Genomic DNA, 21202 nt, shown 5'->3' on the forward strand with positions numbered 1-21202 from the left:
TTCCACCGCCGCTGCGTAGAAGCACTGGAGGATCCTCGGAGACACTCTGAATTTCCTCAATTGCCTGAGGTGGTAAAGGCGCTGCCTTGCCTTACTCACGAGTGCTGAGGCGTGTGATGACCATGTCATACCCTCGGAGATGTGGACTCCCAGATATTTAAAACAGTTCACCCTATCCACAGGATCCCCATTTATCCTCAATGGAGTGTACGTCCTCGGATGATGCATTTTGTTTTGCACATGTCCCCTTAGCCGGCAAAAGCAATCTCACGTCTATGTTACCAAGTTACTAATTGCAACCAATGCTTTATTATGTCATAAAACAAAGTGCTTTATGAGTCCAAGTTTCACTCTTTCTTCATTGGAGACGGGCAGGTAATCTTGGCAATCTAAAAATAAATCCTGTTGACAAGATAACTTTGTTGGATGTGAAGGAGATAAAGCCTTGATGAGTAGGAGCTGAGAGCAGGAACCACGCACAGGTCTGGTGGCATGGTGACTGAACCATCTTACCGCAACCAGGGAGCAGTGCTGACCTACTATCCACCTCATTGGTGACCCAGGGAGAAGGCAGGAGAATGGGGTTGGGAGGGAGATCAGCCATGATTGAATGGCGGAGTAGACTTGATGGGCCGAATGGCCTAATCCTGCTCCTATGAATTTATGAATGGGTATGGAAAGGGGAGTTCCCAGAGATGCCGCTAGGCATCTCTGGGATCTCCCCTTTGCATACCCATTCATAAATTCACAACTTATAGCAGCAGAATTAGGCAGCCAGGCTGAATGGCGGAGGAGACTAGATGGGCCGAATGGCCTAATTCAGCTCCTATTCCTTATGACATTATGACACACTAGGGCCAATTTACAGAAGCCAATTAAGTTACAAATATCGCTATTCTTGCTATTGAGGGAGTGCAGCGTAGGTTCACCGGGTTAATTCCCGGGATGGCGGGACTGTCATATGCTGAGAGAATGGAGCAGCTGGGCTTGTACACTCTGGAGTTTAGAAGGATGAGAGGGCATCTTATTGAAACATACAAGATTATCAAGGGTTTGGACACGCTAGAGGCAGGAAACATGTTCCCGATGTTGGGGGTGGGGGGGGTGGAGTCCAGAACCAGGGTCCACAGTTTGAGAATAAGAGGTAAGCCATTTAGAACGGAGACGAGGAAACACTTTTTCACACAGAGAGTTGTGAGTCTGTGGAATTCTCTGCCTCAGAGGGCGGTGGAGGCCGGTTCTCTGGATGCTTTCAAGAGAGAGCTGGATAGGGCTCTTGAAGATAGCGGAGTCGGGATATGGGGAAAAGGCAGGAACGGGGTACTGATTGGGGATGATCAGCCATGATCACATGCGGGGTGATGCCTGTATGGTCCTGAGTCGCCGCCCAAAGAGTCGTGCCGTTTTCTGATCGCAGACGGATTTGCAACATGTTGAAAATATTTCGGTCACAAGCCGCGACTACGACGGGTGCCGGCAAGTCGCCGAGAAAAATCTCGTGAGTGGGACAGGCCCTTGGCCCCAAGACCCTGCCTGGCCGGCTCATCTAATCTGAAAAAATGCAACGGCATTGGCCACATCGGTCAGCGTTGCAGTGCAACCCTGTGACGTGGAATATCCTGGAAGCAATGTCGGTGCCAAGAGCTGCAAGAGTGGAAAATTCATGTCAATGCTTCCCGAAATAGAACGAGAAGAGCACAGCTCTGAGCAGAAGAGGAAGAAAAAAAGTTACGTTCCAGATTATTTGCATCACAGAGGCACAGTTTGCTGTTAGTTGGCCGTGGAATTAGCGGCGATTTAAAAGCAACTCCACAACAGAACAAAGAGCTACAGGTTTGTAGGTGAATTGGCTTGGTATAAATGTACACACAAATTGTCCCTAGTGTGTGCAGAGCCGTGTTGATGAGCAGGGACCGCTGGTCGGCGCGGGGGGCCTGTTTCCGCGCAGTATCTCAAAACTAAACTAATCGGTGCTGAAAGAGGCCATTCTGCCCACCATGCTTGTGCTATCTCTTCAGTAGATCTGTCCATGTTATCCCATTGCCTTCCACAATCCCCCAAAGCTTTGCAACCTTCAAAAAATTAATTCCGCTACAAATACAAAACCAAATCTGCTTCCATGTTGGGGAGTATAAAATAAATCTGTTTGCTTTTTTCCCTCTTGTTTTTGGTTAATTACTTCAAATCTGCACACAGGCCTACATCTCGTCTGTCAGCGAAAACAAATATTCTTACGTACTTCATCAAATCTCCTTCATATTTTGATCATTGTGATTGTAATGATTTAAAATGTCTCTGTGTCATGGACTCATAGAGTGATACAGTGTGGAAACAGGCCCTTCGGCCCAACTTGCCCATACCGGCCAACCTGTCCCAGCTACACTAGTCCCACCTACCTCCGCTTGGTCCATATCCCTCTACACCTGTCCTATCCATGTACATAGAAACATAGAAACATAGAAATTAGGTGCAGGAGTAGGCCATTCGGCCCTTCGAGCCTGCACCGCCATTCAATATGATCATAGCTAATCATCCAACTCAGTATCCCGTACCTGCCTTCTCTCCATACCCTCTGATCCCTTTAGCCACAAGGGCCACATCTAACTCCCTCTTAAATATAGCCAATGAACTGGCCTCAAATACCTTCTGTGGCAGAGAGTTCCAGAGATTCACCACTCTCTGTGTGAAAAATTTCTTCTCGTGCCTGTCTAAACATTGTCTTAAACATTGGGATAGTCCCAGCCTCAACTACCTCCTCCGGCAGCTTGTTCCATACACCCACCACCCTTTGTGTGGAAAATGTTACCCCTCAGATTCCTATTAAATCTTTTCCCCTTCACCTTGAACCTGTGTCCTCTGGTCCTCGATTCCCCAACACTGGACAAGAGACTTTGTGCATCTGCCCGATCTAACCCTCTCGTGGTTTTATACAAGTCTTTAGGAGACCATCTCATCAGATAGCTGAACCTCTTCGTTCCTGGTGCCGTTCCAGCCGACTACATTACGTGGCAACTTTCACGTTGAGAGGGAAGTGGGGAAGGGGTGGTGGTGCCAAAGCTCCACAATGAAGGCCGCTAGATCATCGAGCAAGAAACATTCGAGCTGGGAACTGCTGGTGGTTCCCATCACACAAACCAACCTCCCTTCCATCGGTCTGAAGAAGGGTTTCTGCCCGAAACGTTGCCCATTTCCTTCGCTCCATAGATGCTGCTGCACCCGCTGAGTTTCTCCAGCACTTTTGTCCACCTTCCTTCCATTGACTCCATCTACACCTTACGCTGCCTCGGCAAGGCCAGCAGCATCATCAATTTAAGAATAAGTGGCAAGTCATCTAGAACGGAGATGAGGAAACAGAGAGTGGTGAGTCTGTGGAATTCTCTGCCTCAGAGGGCGGTGGAGGCAGGTTCTCTGGATGCTTTCAAGAGAGAGCTAGATAGGGCTCTTAAAGACAGCGGAGTCAGGGGATATGGGGAGAAGGCAGGAACGGGGTACTGATTGGGGATGATCAGCCATGATCACATTGAATGGCGGTGCTGGCTCGAAGGGCCGAATGGCCTACTCCCGCACCTATTGTCTATTGTCTCACCCCAGTCGCTCCATCTTCTCTCCTCTCCCATCAGATGAGAGGAACAGACGTTTGAAACTGCACACCTCCAGATTCAGGGACAGTTTCTTCCCGGCTGTTATCAGGCAAGTGAACCATCCTCTCACCAACTAGAGTGGTCCTGACCTCTCATCCACCTCATTGGAGGCACTCGGACGACCTTTAATCGCACGTTACCTTGCACTAAACCTCTCCCCTTTATTCTGTATCTGTACAGTGTGGACGGCTCGATTGGAATCACGTATTGTCTTTCCGCTGACTGGATAGCACGCAACAAAAAGCTCGCTACACGTGACAATAAACTCTGCTAGACTATGAAATGGACACAAAAAGCTGGAGTAACTCAGCAGGTCAGGCAGCATCTCTGGTGGAAAGGAATAGGTGACGTTTCGGATCGAGACCCTTCTTCAGACTGAGAGTTAGGGGAGAGGGAACCGAGAGAAATAGACGGTGATACAGATAAAGGAAACAGGCCATTGTTAGCTGTGGACTAGGTGTGGACTTGGTATGTTAGCATTCATAGCAAAAGGATTTGAGTATAGGAACAGGAGGTTCTACTGCAGTTGTACAGGGTCTTGGTGAGACCACACCTGGAGTATTGCGTACAGTTTTGGTCTCCTAATCTGAGGAAAGACATTCTTGCCATAGAGGGAGTACAGAGAAGGTTCACCAGACTGATTCCTGGGATGGCAGGACTTTCATATGAAGAAAGACTGGATAGACTCGGCTTGTACTCGCTAGAATTTAGAATATTTAGGGGGGATCTTATAGAAACTTGCAACATTCTTAAGGGGTTGGACAGACTAGATGCAGGAAGATTGTTCCCGATGTTGGGGAAGTCCAGAACTAGGGGGTCACAGTTTAAGGATAAAGGGGAAATCCTTTAGGACCGAGATGAGGAAAATATTTTTCACACAGAGAGTGGTGAATCTCTGGAACTCTCTGTCACAGAAGGTTGTTGAGGCCAGTTCATTGGCTATATTTAAGAGGGAGTTAGATGTGGCCCTTGTGGCTAAAGGGATCTGGGGGTATGGAGATAAGGCAGGTACAGGATACGGAGTTGGATGATCAACCATGATCATATTGAATGGCGGTGCAGGCTCGAAGGGCCGAATGGCCTACTCCTGCACCTGTTTTCTATGTTTCTATGTTTCTAAAACAAGTTACAGACAATGAAACTAAACTATGGACCCATATCGTACACATGCCAGAAATGAAATTCCTCGTACGTTGCAAAACATACTTGGCGAATAAAGTCTGATTCTGATTCTGATGCCAGAAATCATTTGAAGACTCCAATCTCAAATAAAAAACTGATGAGCAACAATCACATGTCTCAAGTTTGAATTTGCTGTTTTTTCACCCATCTAAAAACCAAGAGCATTGGGAATATTCTCTAAAACACTCAAAATCAAACTGGACTCAGATACAAAAACTAATAACTTTAGGAATGTCAGAGGCCTGTTCTAAGTTAACGATATTTCAAAGACGCTTCCTTGACCACGGCCTAATAACTGCGAAGAAACTCTTACTCGAACTCTGGAAAAAAGACAACAGTCCCCACAGTGAAGGTGTGGATTACAGACATGTCCAGGACATTACATTTAGAAAACATTAGGCTAACATTAGACATTAAAACCGAGATGAGAAGAACTTTTTTCACACAGAGAGTGGTGAACTCTCTGCTCTGCCACAGAGGGTAGTTGAGGCCAGTTCATTGGCTATATTTAAGAGGGAGTTAGATGTGGCCCTTGTGGCTAAGGGGATCAGGGGGTATGGAGAGAAGGCAGGTACGGGATACTGAGTTGGATGATCAGCCATGATCATATTGAATGGCGGTGCAGGCTCGAAGGGCCGAATGGCCTACTCCTGCACCTAGTTTCTATGTTTCTATGTTTGTCTTGGCTGTAGACCAATTCTCCAAAACATGGTCTCCTTTCACTGAATTTCTTCAACATAGAATGGTTGAACACAAATTTAAAACCGATGCTCGGGATGGGTGAATGGGGGGGGTGAAGGACATTGGGACATATCTCTGTTTTGGGTTTTTTTTTTCTATTTTCTCTTTTTTTTTCTTCTTGCCCTTTTTTGGTAGTTGTGTATCTTTCTTCTTTTTCTTCATTTTTTCTCTTTTTTTTTAAAAAATGTATGCACCAATTTATAAAATGTTAAAAATGAGTCTGTACGTGAAAATTGCACAACTCTGGTGCTGTTCGTTTTATTCTTGTACAATTGCTTCCAATAAAACAAATTCAAAAAATAAAAAATAAAATAAAAACCGAGAGCATAACAAGAGGAAAATTAATCCACCAATTAGTTCCCAGCGGTGAGGGACTGGTATTGAATTTCCATTTAATTTTGTTCAGCATGTTTGAAGGCAAGTTGGATTACATCACCCAAGCTGTATTGCCAATTAGAGAGCAATTGGCAGGGGAGTGGAAGGCAAGGGAAGCCAATGCTGGCTGCTACCCACGTTAAAATGTTCATGTCGACAGGGATAAGGGGAGCAGATGAAGAAGGGGCCGTTCTTTATCTACAATGATACAGGAAAGCTCGAGCTTTCTGATTTGCGATCAGGGCGACTGGCCAGTGTTCAATCAGGAAAAACCTAACATTGTCATTCATCATCCAACCGTCAATAATGGAAACTGGAACAAAAATGGATTGATTCATTGGAGGTTACAGCGTGGAAACCGGCCCCGACCATGGATCACACCCGTTCACACTAGTTCTGTGTTATCCCACTTTCTCGTCCACTCCCTACACCAGGGCTGTCAAACTACCGGCCCCCGGGCCACATCCGGCCCACGAAGGGTCCAATCCGGCCCCTGGGATAATTTGTGGGGAAAAATATATATATTCACGACCATTTATTATGTATCTGTACGGCAGCCGCTAACTCTCTCCAACCGCGCTCTTTCTCTCTCTCTCACCGCGCTCTCTCTCTCTCTCTCTCCCTCTCTCTCTCTCGCTCTCTATCTCTCTCTCTCTCTCTCTCTCGCTCTCTCTCTCTCTCTCTCTCGCCCCCCATCGCGCTCTCTTTCTCTCGCCCACCGCGTTCTCTCTCTCTCTCTCGCCAACCGCGCTCTCTCTCTCTCTCGCCACGCTATCCCTCTCTCTCTCTCCCACCGCTGTCTGTACCGCCCGCTGCGCCGGTTTGGGCGCTCGCGTCCCCCACTCCGCGATTGGCCCGCGGTTGCCATGGGGACGGTTGCTCCCAGCAACCGCTGTCAAACAGACAAGATGGCGGCGCTGAGCTCCCCTTGGCCTCGGGCTGGCTGGCTGACTGATGTTAGCCTGTGCACAACGGGTCCTGCCCGCGGACAAAGTCACATTTTGCCCAATCCGGCCCGTGACCCAAACTGAGTTTGCCACCCACTGCCCTGCACACTAGGGGGGCAATTTACAGAGGGCCGACTCGACTGAACTACAAACTCCCCGCCCGTCTTTGACATGTGGGGGGAAACCGGAGCACCCGGAGGAAACCCACGCGGTCCACAGGGGCAACGTGCAAACACCACACACACAGACAGCACCCGAGGTCAGAATCGAACCCGGCTCTCTGGCGTTGTGAGGCAGCAGCACTACCCGCTGCACCATCATAACTGTATGCAACTCGAAGAGAAATGTCTAATAATTGTCCTAAACCAGGAAGAGTTAAGATTAAAGGTCTCATCTTCCTTCTCTCCAGAGACCCTACCCGACCCACTGAGTTACTCCAGTAGTTTGTGCCTCTCTCTTTGGTTTTAAACTGGTCAGCGCGCAACAAAAGCTTTTCACTGTACCTTGGTACACATGACAATAAACTACACTGAACTGATCCAGTATCTGCAGTCCCTTCCCACACAGAGTTCAGACAAGGTGCTTTGTCGGCTGCGATGAACACAAAGCTGTAACAAACAAGAGAATCCTCCAGAGACTGCAGCTACCAAATTGGAGAATTGTCACTGTAGCCCCAGAGGTAGCAACAACACAAGCACGTTGAAGGTTTCCTCAGCTCAGGCTAGATTAGTGTTGTTCCCCATTAATCACCTACCTGTGGCAGGTATAGCAGGTGGAAAAGCACCACCGCCACCGCCAGGCTTCAACGGCCTGTCCCACTTACGCAACCTTGGCTCGCAAATTACGCGGCCTTGTGGCCTCTTGAGGCGAACGGGCACCGTATATGGCCGCGCGGGGCCGGTCCCACTTAGAAGCGCGGAGTTGCAGCCATTCAGCTGGTCCCGACATCGCGCGTGGCTCCGAAATTCTTGCAGTGGCCGAAATCTTCGCGCGCCAACGGCCTGTCGGCACGCAGGCGCTTTGCGGTCGTACGCAGCGGCTTGAGGACGTGGCGTTGCGCGATGACATCACCGCCCAAATTCAGTCGGCCTGCCTCCTGCCCAGCTGATTGGTAAGCATGACGCAAATGATGTCACGCGCGAACTTAGCGTGATCTCCGCTTCCGTTTGGTCGCGCCAAACATACGCAAGTGGGACAGGCCCTTCACCGCTGCCGAGGCCCCCCCCTCCCCCGCTGTTGCCGCCCCCACTTCACGCCCCCCCTCCCTCCAGCCGCAGGCTCCGCCAACCCAGACTCCGACCCGCGAGGCCCCTGCTTCTCGGTGGCGATCCGGGAGGCATGGAGACGGCGGCTCCTCGATAAAGGCTCCGGGCCGTGTTCCCAGTCTGCAGCTGCGGGCCCCACCGCGGGAAGCATTCGGGCCAAATGCACGCGGCCCCTACAGGCCCAGAGGCCTACAGGTTCTCCACAAACATTAACCCAGTCATGCCCAGAATCATCTTGTAAAACCTCCTGTGGACCCTGCCCAAAGACAGTACATCCTTCCTCAGAGATGGGCCCAAACTGCTCGCAAGTTCTATGACATCTTTACCTTTATAGAAACATAGACAATAGGTGCAGGAGTAGGCCATTCAGCCCTTCGAGCCTAGTCTAATATTCTAAAGAAAAAAAAAAGTAATGAATGACCACAGGTTTACCTCATTTAGTCCCCCCTCCTTTCTTTGGTGATAGAACTCCAAGTCACGGTCAACTCCAGGGACTTTGATCCCTTGTCCCTGCAGCCGTTCACTCCAGTCACTGAATACTGAAAAAGGACGAGACAACAATTAGTTCATCGCCAGATTGCAAAAGTGACAGCCACCTGGAGATTAATAAGGACACAAACAGTCGCCAGGTTCCTTCGTTCCTTGGGGAGAGATTAATGCTGCTGCTTGCAAAATGAATAACGAGAAGAATGAAGTCAGGAACAAGGATAGACACAAAGTGCTCGAGTAACTCAGGAGGTCATGGGGAGAAGGCAGGAGAATTGGGGTTAGGAGGGAGAGATGGTGCAGTGAGATGAATTTGCCAGCAGCGATACACTTAAAAAAAGAACAACACAACACACAATAGCATTTAACTCAAACATGTAGTTAAGTGTTTAACAGAGAACTTATATATATATGCGGTGGGGAAACACTGATTCAGAACTTACCTGGACAATAAAGGCAATACAGTAAGTAAGTTGATTGCCACGTATTCACATACAAGGAACTTGTCTTGGTTCAGCAAATTCAGTTCAGCCATTCCACCTCCCTTGCTCATGGGTGGATGTTCGTGTTACATTCTATTGTGTGTGTGTGTTCTTTTTTTAAGTGTATCGCTGCTGGCAAATTCATTTCACTGCACCTTTGCGTGCATGTGACGAATAAAGTTGACATTGACATTGATTATGATGTATAGATGCCTCACCCAAATTGCAAGTGAAATGAATTTGCCAGCAGCGATACAATTAAAAAAATAAAACACACAAAAACCACAACAAAAAATTTAACACAAACATCCACCACAGCATTCATCACTGAGGTGGAAGGCACAAACATTTGACCAGTCCTCCTCTATTTTCCCCCATGGTCGGGACCCCAATCCTCCGTAGTCGCCACTGCGGGTGTCCAGATGTTCAGACAAGGTAAAGTCCAGGTAAGTCCTGAACCGGTGCTTCCCCACCGCATATATACAAGTTCTCTTTAAAACACCTAACTATATTTACAAAGACCAGGCCACAGAGGGAGTACAGAGAAGGTTCACCACACTGATTCCTGGGATGTCAGGACTTTCATATGAAGAATGACTGGATAGACACGGCTTGTACTCGCTAGATTTTAGAAGATTGAGGGGGGATCTTATAGAAACTGACAAAATTCTTAAGGGGTTGGACAGGCTAGATGCAGGACGATTGTTCCCGATGTTGGGGAAGTCCAGAACAAGGGGTCGCAGTTTACGGATAAAGGGGAAATCTTTTAGGACCGAGATGAGAAAAACATTTTTTACACAGAGAGTGGTGAATCTGTGGAATTGTGTGTGGCCCCTGGTTCTGGACTCCCCCAACATCGGGAACATGTTTCCTGCCTCTAGTGTGTCCAAGCCCTTAACAATCTTATATGTTTCAATGTTTTAACGTGGGCTGTGAATCTGTAAAGGTGCTGTTGTAAAATAGTTGAATTCAAGTGCTGGGCCCACTGGAATTCTCTGCCACAGAATGTAGTTAAGGCCAGTTCATTGGCTATATTTAAGAGGGAGTCTTGTGGCTAAAGGGATCAGGGGGTATGTAGAGAAGACAGGTACAGGATACTGAGTTGGATGATTAGCCATGATCATAATGAATGGCGGTGCAGGCTCGAAGGGCCTACTCCTGCACCTATTGTCTATATTTCTATGGGAGGTCTATACCCAATGTGTATTTTGACACTGAACTCATATTTAGGTTAAACGTGTTATTAATGTAACTCTAATCCCTATGTAACTATATCATTGTTATGTTTATCAAAGTTCTTTTGTCGTCTTGTGTTTTGTTTTTGAAAAAAACTAATGAAAAGATTTTTAAAAAGAAACAAAGACTCTGGGTGAGGCAGCATCTCTGGAGAGAAGGAATGGGCGACATTTCCCGAAGGGTCTCGACCCGAAACGTCGCCCATTCCTTCTCTCCAGAGATGCTGCCTCACCCGCTGAGTTACTCCAGCATTTTGTACTATCCGATATCTTTGGATAGCATACAAAACACAGCCCTTTATTGCATCTCGATACATATGACAATATTAAAAACTTAACGCATGACGTTTATTAATGCAAGAGTATTCCTCATTTGTCCTGCTGTTATTCAATCAATCCATTAAATAGTTTTCAAAGTCCTTTCACCAGAGTTTCACCCTGCGCTCAATAACTTTGGCTGGTTACAGCTAATACATAATTCATAGGAATTCATTTCTAGACTCATACAGTGGTTTCAAACAAGCGTGGTTACTGTGAAAATCCTCTCCACACATTCCTCACGTTGGAATTACTCAAAGGCTTTCCTATATTTATACCTCGAATACTTATCCAAAGCCGCTTACTATTTTAAGAGACCCAGGGCTTGCAGCTTGGCTCCGGTAGCCGATTTTTGGTGTTATTTTAAGAACTGCTTCTTGCACAGTGGGCCCAGCACTTGAATCCAACTATTATACAACGGCGCCTTTACAGATTCATAGCCCATGTTAAAACGTTGAAACGTATAAGATTGTTAAAGGCTTGGACGCACTAGAGGCAGGAAACATGTTCCCGATGTTGGGGGCGTTCTTGCTATTGAGGTGGTGCAGCGTAGGTTCACAAGGTTAATTCCCGGGATGGCGGGACTGTCATACGCTGAGAGAATGGAGCAGCTGGGTTTGTACACTCTGGAGTTTAGAAGGATGAGAGGGCATCTCATTGAAACATATAAGATTGTTAAGGGCTTGGACACGCTAGAGGCAGGAAACATGTTCCCGATGTTGGGGGAGTCCAGAACCAGGGGCCACACACACAGTTTAAGAATAAGGTGTAAGCCATTTAGAACGGAGACAAGAATATAGGAAACACTTTTTCTCACAGAGAGTGGTGAGTCTGTGGAATTCTCTGCCTCAGAGGGCGGTGGAGGCCGGTTCTCTGGATGCTTTCAAGAGAGAGCTAGATAGGGTTCTTAAAAATAGCGGAGTCAGGGGATATGGGGAGAAGGCAGGAACTGGGGTACTGATTGGGGATGATCAGCCATGATCACATTGAATGTCGGTCTGGCTCGAAGGGCCGAATGGCCTACTCCTGCACCTATTTTCTATATTAAAAACACACCATTCTAAATTTACGAGTCCCCTGATTCAATGGATTCGATGGGCCGAAGGGCCTGGTCCATGCTGTATCTCTAAACTAAACTAAAACTCGAAATAGTCACATAAATCTGATTGGAGAAATGACGCCTTGGTATTTTGTACTTTATCCACTGTTGTTTAGAATCTGTTTCCTCATCCTCCGGTTTCCCACTGAACATGCCAAGCACGTGTGTCCTTGTAGGTTACATGCTGCTCTCTGTAAATTGCCCCCTTCTGTTCCCCACAGATGAGAAGTGGGATTCCTTCCTGAGCCTAGGTGTGACATGCCGAAATAGATCTGTTAGGACAATGGGCCTATCTTTTCCTATCCCATGCTGTGGCCTTCAATCATATTGAGGAAGGATGTGCTGCCTCTGGAGAGGGTCCAGAGGAGGTAACAAGAATGATCCCAGGAATTCTTCAAAAAAGAAGAGTCAGGGGATATGGGGAGAAAAATCGAAGGTAGACAAAATTGCTGGATGAATCTCAATAGATCATATTGAATAGGTGCAGGAGTAGGCCATTCGGGTTCGAGCCAGCACCGCCATTCAATGTGATCATAGCTGATCATCCCCAATCAGTACCCCGTTCCTGCCTTCTCCCCATATCCCCTGACTCCGCTATTTTTAAGAGCCCTATCTAGCTCTCTCTTGAAAGCATCCAAAGAACCGGCCTCCACCACTAAACTGAGGCAGAGAATTCCAATAGACACATACCACTCTCTGTGAGAAAAAGTGCCTCGTCTTTTCTAAATGGTTGTCCCCTTATTCTTTAAATGTGTGACCCCATTCTGAAGTTGCCCTGAACATCGGGCACATGTTTCCTGCCTGCTAGCGTGTCCAAGCCCTCATTTTACTTCCAGGCAGCATCTTTCCCCACGAAGCCCACAGGCAACGTTCCGGGTCGAGACCCTTCGACAAACATGCAGAAATGATCTGCTAGACAACCTATGGAGCGAAGAAATAGGCATGTTTCGTGGACCCTTCACAAACTCAGCGGGTGAGGCAGCATCTGCTGGAGCGAAGAAATAGGCGACGTTTCGGGTCGAGACCCTTCCGGGTCTCGACCCGAAACGTCACCTATTTCCTTCGCTCCACAGATGCTGCCTCACCCGCTGGGTTGATCCCTGAAATTAGTAGGGTTAACCTATGATGAGCGTTTGTCGGCACTGGGCCTGCATGCCACCATTTTGTACCGGCCTTCGGTGTAAACCAGCATCCAGTTCATTCCACGTGATCAAGGGTGACTCAGCCCCGACCCCCCACAATGGCAGCCCTACCCCGTGTGGAGGAAAAGCCTTCTCCCCATATCCCCTGACTTAGTTTTTTTCAGAGCCCTACAGCTCCCTCTTGAAAGCATCCAGCGAACCGGCCTCCACCGCTCTGAGCAAGAGATCCCCGCACACTAACACATCTCTGTAGGGAAATTTTACCTCGTCACCGTTCTAATCTACTTGCAAACCTGTATTCTTTGGAGTGTGTGTGGCCCCTGGTTCTGGAATATCTCAGAGAAAACCCACCATGAGAACCTGCCTCCCGTACGTGTCAGCGCTTAACAATCTTGATCGAACCCGGGAGCTGGCTATGCAAGCGGTGTAAGGCAGCAACTCTAGGCAACGTTTTGACCGTGACCGCCCTAATAGCCACTCAGCGGGCAAGGCAGCATCTATGGAGCGAAGAAATAGGCGACGTTTCGGGTCGAGACCCGGAAGGGTCTCGACCCGAAACGTCACCTATTTCCTTCGCTCCACAGATGCTGCTTCACCCGCTGGGTCGATCCCAGGAATTAGTAGGGTTAACCTATGATGAGTGTTTGTCGGCACTGGGCCAATGAACTGGCCTCAACTACCCTCTGTGGCAGAGAGTTCCAGAGATTCACAACTCTCTGTGTGAAAAAAGTTCTTCTCATCTCGGTTTTAAAGGATTTCCCCCCTTATCCTTAAGCTGTGACCCCTTGTCCTGGACTTCCCTAACATCGGGAGCAATCTTCCTGCATCTAGCCTGTCCAACCCCTTAAGAATTTTGTAAGTTTCTATAAGATCCCCTCTCAATCTTCTAAATTCTAGAGAGTATAAACCAAGTCTATCCAGTCTTTCTTCATAAGACAGTCCTGACATCCCAGGAATCAGTCTGGTGAACCGTCTCTGTACTCCCTCTATGGCAATAATGTCCTTCCTCAGATTTGGAGACCAAAACTGTACGCAATACTCCAGGTGTGGTCTCACCAAGACCCTGTACAACTGTGTAGGAAGGGAACTGCAGATGCTGGTTTACACCGAAGATAAGACACAAAGAGCTGGAGTAACTCGGGGGGGGGGTCAGGTGGCATCTGTGGAGGGAAGGAACGGGTGACGCTTCGGGTCGAGACCCTTCGACGGACTGAGAGAGGAAAGCATCATGGCAGGTTGCATCACACCTTGTTATGGGGCAAGAGCTGCCAAGACTGCAGGAAGCTGCAGAGGGTTGTGGACACATTCCCATGCCCAGAGTGAAACGTCACCTATCCATGTTCTCCAAAGATAGACAACAGGTGCAGGAGTAGGCCATTCGGCCCTTCGAGCCAGCACCGCCATTCAATGTGATCATGGCTGATCATCCCCAATCAGTACCCCGTTCCTGCCTTCTCCCCATATCCCCTGACTCCGCCAATTTTAAGAGCCCTATCTAGCTCTCTCTTGAAAGCATCCAGAGAACCGACCTCCACCACCCACTGAGGCAGAGAATTCCACAGATGCTGCCTGGCCCTCTGAGTTACTCCAGCACTCTGTGAAACGTCACCTATCCATGTTCTCCACAGATGCTGCCTGACCCGCTGAGTTACTCCAGCACTCTGTGAAACGTCACCTATCCATGTTCTCCATAGATGCTGCCTGACCCGCTGAGTTATGGTGCAGCAGCATCTATGGAGCTAAGGAAATAGGCAACGTTTCGGGCCGAAATCCTTCTGGAAATAGACAACGTTTCGGGACGAAACCCTTAAGGCTTCCGGCCCAAAACGTTGCCTATTTCCTTAGAGCCACAGATGCTGCCTGACCCACTGAGTTACTCCAGCACTCTGTGAAACGTCACCTATCCATGTTCTCCACAGATGCTGCCTGACCTGCTGAGTTACTCCAGCACTCTGTGAAACATCACCAATCCATGTTCTCCACAGATGCTGCCTGACCCACTGAGTTACTACGGCACTCTGTACTCAATACTCTGACTAAAGGCGGACAATTTGCCAATAGCCTTCGACCACCTTCAGCAAGTTTGTTTATATCGCACATTTCAGCAACAAGGCAAGTCAAAGTGTTTCACACAAAGCATTAAATAACGATCTAAAGCAATTAAAAACAGTCATTAAAAAGGATAGAAAATAAAAACAGAATAAAACAAGTATAAAACACAAGAATAAAAGTTACGGTGCAGTGTAAGAAATGAATAAATCTAAATTAATTAAAATCAGAAAAGTCTTCAGCCCGATTTAAAGTAACTGAGAGTTGGAGCGGTCCCTGCGTTTTTCTGGAAGTTTGTTCCGTGTATGTGGAGCATAAAAACTAAACGCTGCTTCTCCATGTTTAATTCTGACTCTGGGACAGGAAGCAGACCTGACCCAGATGACCTCAGAGGTCTGGATGGTTCGTGATGTAGCAGAGGATCACAAACGTATTTTGTCCCTGAATCATTCAGTGCTTTATAAACCAGCAGTAATATTTTAAATCACTTCTTTGACAGACTGGAAGCCAGTGTGAAGACCTCAAAAGTGGAGTGATGCGATCCACTGTCTTGGTCTTTGAGAGGAGTTGAGCAGCAGCGTTCTGTAGTGGCTGAATGAGCTACCCACAATGTCACGCGACTATGTACCTCCCCTGGACCCCTCCGCTCTCCAACACTCAGCCTGAAGTCGATATCTCTTGCTGTGCAAACTTTGCCCAGCAGTGTGCGGTGGATGCCCCAAGCAGTGGGTTGATTCACCAGGAATTTCAAGAATTCAGGATGTGCAACTCTGGAGCCGGGCCAGAAAATCCCGGGAGCCCTCAGCGTAAAATATCAACTGTGGTGTAACGGTAAGCAAAGGGCAACAGGTAAACAACTCTGCGATGTGTCGATATTTATCACAACCCTACAAGTCACAAGGCTAACACAACAGCAGAAATGGCAAACGCATGCCAGAGCTCTGGGATCAGGCAGCATACCGTGTGCTGGCTGCAGCCACTGAATATTATGGCCACACTCGTCTGCCAGAAACACAAGGGTACAACTACGTTTGACCATTAGACAACAGACAATAGGGGCAGGATAGGCCATTCGGCCCTTCGAGCCAGCACCGCCATTCGACGTGATCACGGCTGATCATCCCCAATCAGTACCCCGCTCCTGCCTTCTCCCCATATCCCCTGACTCCGCTATCTTTAAGAGCCCCGTCTAGCTCTCTCTTGAAAACATCCAGAGAACCGGCCTCCACCGCCTTCTGAGGCAGAGAATTCCACAGACTCACCACTCTCTGTGAGAAAAAGTGTTTCCTCGTCTTCGTTCTAAATGGCTTACTCCTTATTCTTAAACTGTGTGGCCCCTGGTTCTGGAGTCCCACAACATCGGGAACATGTTTCCCACCTCTAGCGTGCCCAAACCCTTAATAATCTTGTATGTTTCAATAAGATCCCCTCTCATCCTTCTAAATTCCAGAGTATACAAGCCCAGCCACTCCATTCTCTCAGCATTAGACAGTCCCGCCATCCTGGGAATTAACCTGGTGAACCTACGCTGCACTCCCTCAATAGCAAGAATGTCGTTCCTCAAATTCCCCAAAACTGTGACCCCTTGTTCTGGACTCCCCAACATCGGGAATAATATTCCTGCATCTAGCCTGTCCAACCCCTTAAGAATTTTGTAAGTTTCTATAAGATCCCTCCTCAATCTTCTGAATTCTAGCGAGTACAAGCCGAGTCTATCCAGTCTTTCTTCATATGAAAGTCCTGCCATCCCAGGAATCAGTCTGATGAACCTTCTCTGTACTCCCTCTATGGCAAGAATGTCTTTCCTCAGATTAGGAGACCAAAACTGTACGCAATACTCCAGGTGTGGTCTCACCAAGACCCTGTACAACTGCAGTAGAACCTCCCTGCTCCTAGAATCAAATCCTTTTGCTATCAATGTGCTTTTATGTGCAATGACAATAAAATATATTATTATTATTATTATTATATTCTGCTGTTCATTACTAACTGCATTTTGTTGTCTCTGTACTGTACACTGCACAATGACAATAAAGATTGAATCAGTAATCTGCAGTTACTCCAGTGCTTTGAGTCTATTTTCTGGATCGGAGGCTATTAGCTACGTGGAGAGATGGAATAAACGGGCTTGTGTAGGTTTTTTTACACCAAGGAAACATACCACACAAACACACTGCACTGTAAATATGCCTTTCACGTTACAAGAACAGAATGTCTTCTTCCAAACTGGGGACAGATTTCATCTTTGCCTCCGTGATTAAATAAAGCCGTCCTCCGATCAGATTTCTTTCAAACGTTCCATTTGGTCTTGCCTCGTGCCACAACCCTTTGCATTTATCAGTTCTGTTTAGGTTCCATACAGCGTGGAAACAGGCCCTTCGGCCCATCAGGTCTGCGCCGGCCAGCGATGGCCGCACATTAACTCTACCCCACACGCACACGCACACACACGCACGCACACACACACACACACACACGACAATTCTACATTTATACCAAGACAATTAACCTACAAAATTCTCCCAATTCTCCCTACGCTGCACTCCCTCAATAGCAAAAATGTCCTTCCTCAAATTCACCAAAACTGCACTCAATACTCCAGGTGTGGTCTCACTAGGGCTCTGTACAACTGCATAAGGACCTCTTTCCTCCTATATAGTATTACAGTACTATATCCCCCAATTTTGTTAGTCCTTGCTGTCTCCTCCCATCCCCCAGCCTTCGGGCTCCTCCTCCTTTTTCCTTTCTTCTCCCCCCCCCCCCCCCCCCCCCCCCCCCCCCCCCCCCACCCCCCCCCATCAGTCAGTCTGAAGAAGGGTTTCGGCCCGAAACGTTGCCTATTTCCTTCAGGGTTTCGGGCCGAAACGTTACCTATTTCCTTCGCTCCATAGATGCTGCTGCACCCGCTGAGTTTCTCCAGCTTTTTTTCGTGAACCTACAAACCTGTACGTGGGTGGGAGGAAACCGGGGCGCCCGGAGAAAACCCACGCAGGTCACGGGGAGAACGTGCACAAGCTCCGTACAGACAGCGCCCGTAGTCGGGATCGAACCCGGGGTCTCTGGCGCTGTGAGGCAGCAACTCTACTGCTGTACCACTGTGCCACACAAAGTCACCAATTCTTGACTCTCACAAAACAGCTCTGGAGATGGATCCACAACAATGTTTTCAAACCACAAGAGTGGCATGCATAAAAGTTCATAAGTGATAGGAGCAGAATTAGGCCATTCGGCCCGTCGGGACTACTCCGCCATTCAATCATGGCTGATCTATTTCCCCCTTCTAACACCATTCTCCTGCCTTCTCCCCATAACCCCTGACACCCGCACTAATCAAAAATGTATCTATCTCTGTCAGTCTGAAGAAGGGTCTTGACCCGAAACTTGGCCTATTCCTTCTCTCCATAGATGCTGCCTCACCCGCTGAGTTCCTCCAGCATTTTTGTGTCTACCTTCAATTTTTCCAGCATCTTAAACAAAAATCGATCTAACTCCGCCTTAGAAATATCCATTGACGTGGCCTCCACAGCCGTCCGTGGCAAAGAATTCCACAGATTCACCTCTGCCCTCTGACTAGCAGCTATTGTGAAACCAGTATCCGACAACTGGATGCCTCTAACCACTATAATGTCAGACCACGGGTTTCATACATGTCTCCAACCATGTATCCAACCAATGTTGCCAACCATGACTAATGCAGCGAGCTGCAGCCAATGCCCACCTTAAACCCACTAAATTATTTAATCTACTTTAAACAGATCTCCTGGCAACAACTTTAAGGAAGCTAATTCCAATTTGACCGGCCAAGCCCAGCTCAAATATGACCTCCTGATCATAAATCCCAAACCAGCCTTGGCAGCCCGCCATTCCACAGCTCTTGGCCGTCAAAGTTTAGTTTCGTTTAGAGATACAGCAGGGAAAAAGGCCATTCGGCCCATTGAGTCCACACCCACCATCGATCGCCCGTTCACACTATCTCTGTGCTATCCCACTTTCTCACCCACCCGAGGGCCGATTAACCTACGTTTTAGGGGGTGTGGGAGGAAACCGGAGCACCCAGAGGAAACCCACGAGGTCCCGGGGAGTTGCGTGCGTAAACTCCGCGCACAAAGAGTGCAAACTCCACACAGACAGCAGCTCGGGTCAGGATCGAACCTGAGTCTCTGGCGCTGTAAGACAATAGCTCTACCAACAGCGCCACTGTATCAAATGTTGAAAATCATTTTTCACACAGAGAGTGGTGAATCTCTGGAATTCTCTGCCACAGAGGGTAGTTGAGGCCACAGTTCATTGGCTATATTTAAGAGGGAGTTAGATGTGGCCCTTGTGGCTAAAGCGATCAGGGGGTATGGAGAGAAGGCAGGTACAGGATACTGAGTTGGATGATCAGCCATGATCATACTGAATGGCGGTGCAAGCTCGAAGGGCCGAATGACCTACTCCAGCACCTATTGTCTATGTTTCTATTTTCTATGTTTGTGACTACCCAACATTCGCACGTTGAACGCTTATTGACAATGAAACACCACTGAACTGAAAACTATTTGGAAATTAAATTGATTGAATCTGTTTAAATATATACACAGTAGCGCAGCGGGTAGAGCTGCTGCCTCACAGCGCCAGAGATCTGGATTTGATCCTGAACCCAGGTGCTGTCTGCGTGGAGTTTGCACGTTCTCCCTGTGACCACGTGGGCTTCCTCCAGGCGCTCCGGTTTCCCCCCACATCCCAAAGGCGCGCGGGTTTGTTGGTTAATTGCCCCCTAGTGTGCAGGGAGTGGATGAGAAAGTGGGATCATGTAGAACTGGAGTGAGCGGGCCATCGCTGGTCGGCGTGGACTCAGTGTTTCCATGATGTATCTCCGAGATTAGGAGCTTATTCAAACTTGCCTCTCCCTTGCAATGTTTAGTCCCCAGTGTAACGCGGGAAGATGCCAAACTTGGTCAGTCTAAACTGGCGTGGGTCCAGCAGATCAGTGCTCCAACAATACTGCTGTAAAACCCTTCTCCGTGGACTCCAGCAGATCATTAGATCGCCAAATTATTGGAAAGACGTCAACAAAATAGAGAGAGTACAGAGGAGATCTACTAGAATGTTGCCTGGGTTTCAGCACCCATGTTACAGAGAAAGGTTGAACAAGTTAGGGCTTTATTCTTTGGAGCGCAGAAGGTTAAGGGGGGGACTTGATAGACGTCTTTAAAATGATGAGAGGGATAGACAGAGTTGACGTGGATAAGCTTTTCCCACTGAGAGTAGGGAAGATTCAACTAAGAGGACATGATTTGAGAATTAAGGGACAAAAGTTTAGGGGTAACATGAGGGGGAACTTCTTTACTCAGAGAGTGGTAGCTGTGTGGAATGAGCTTCTGGTGGAGGTGGTGGAGGCAGGTTCGTTTTTATCATTTAAAAATAAATTGGATATGTATATGGACGGGAAAGGAATGGAGGGTTATGGTCTAAGTGCAGGTAGATGGGACTAGGTGAGAATACGTGTTCGGCACGGACTAGAAGGGCCGAGTGGCCTGTTTCCGTGCTGTAATTGTTATATGGTTATTAGGATTTGTCCATTCACACCTGCATGGGATCTCAAACCTCCGTGGATTGTCACCTTGTCGTGGTGAAGCTTGTGTGGACCTGAGATCCTGAGAGCGATGCCGTCTGGAGCTACGCTACTGGTAGGGCCACCCATGGCGGTAAGGTCGAGGGGGGAGGTCTCTGACAAAGAGCAAATCCAACCAAGACCTCAACGGTGGAACAGGCGGAGGACGATGGCTGACCTTAGTGGAGCGTCACAACGGCTGGGAAGGCGGATGAAGGGTCTCCGGTCGTCTTGGACTCCATGCCACTGGATCCTGACCCAGATCTGTCAAGGACCGTGTGTGTGGTGGCTGTCTGTGCACCAGTCTCCCCACGTTAAACAAAGTCACGCACAGGCCTCCTCCAACCCCGGGGACACCCATGGTCAGCCACGACTGAAGGAGGGCCTAAGAAGGAGAATCTCCAACATGCAAGAGGTAACAGCTACTAGCCCTTCCATGGAATTCCGTGCCAACACTGGGACACAAGTTCGTAAGGTAAAGGATTAGAATTAGACAGGCTAGATGCAGGAAAATTGTTCCCGATGTTGGGGGAGTCCAGAATCTGGGGTCACGCTTGAAGAAGAAGGGGTCGGCCATTTCGGACTGAGATGAGGAAAAAACCTTCTCACTCAGAGAGTTGTGAACCTGTGGAATTCTCTGCCAC

The 21202-nt window shown here is 48.1% G+C and overlaps 1 protein-coding gene across 1 annotated transcript in view; it reads right to left on the reverse strand.

Annotated features, from left to right (window-relative positions):
- The window catches only part of LOC129706096 (beta-1,4-N-acetylgalactosaminyltransferase 3-like), a 96312-nt gene that overhangs the window by 51804 nt on the left and 23306 nt on the right, over window positions 1-21202 (reverse strand). Inside the window, 1 exon segment of the mRNA XM_055650075.1 lies at window positions 8584-8690. Within this exon segment, the coding sequence (XP_055506050.1) occupies window positions 8584-8690 (107 nt within the window).

Source organism: Leucoraja erinacea, chromosome 19, assembly GCF_028641065.1.
Source record: "Leucoraja erinacea ecotype New England chromosome 19, Leri_hhj_1, whole genome shotgun sequence".
Classification (NCBI taxonomy): Eukaryota; Metazoa; Chordata; class Chondrichthyes; order Rajiformes; family Rajidae; genus Leucoraja; species Leucoraja erinaceus.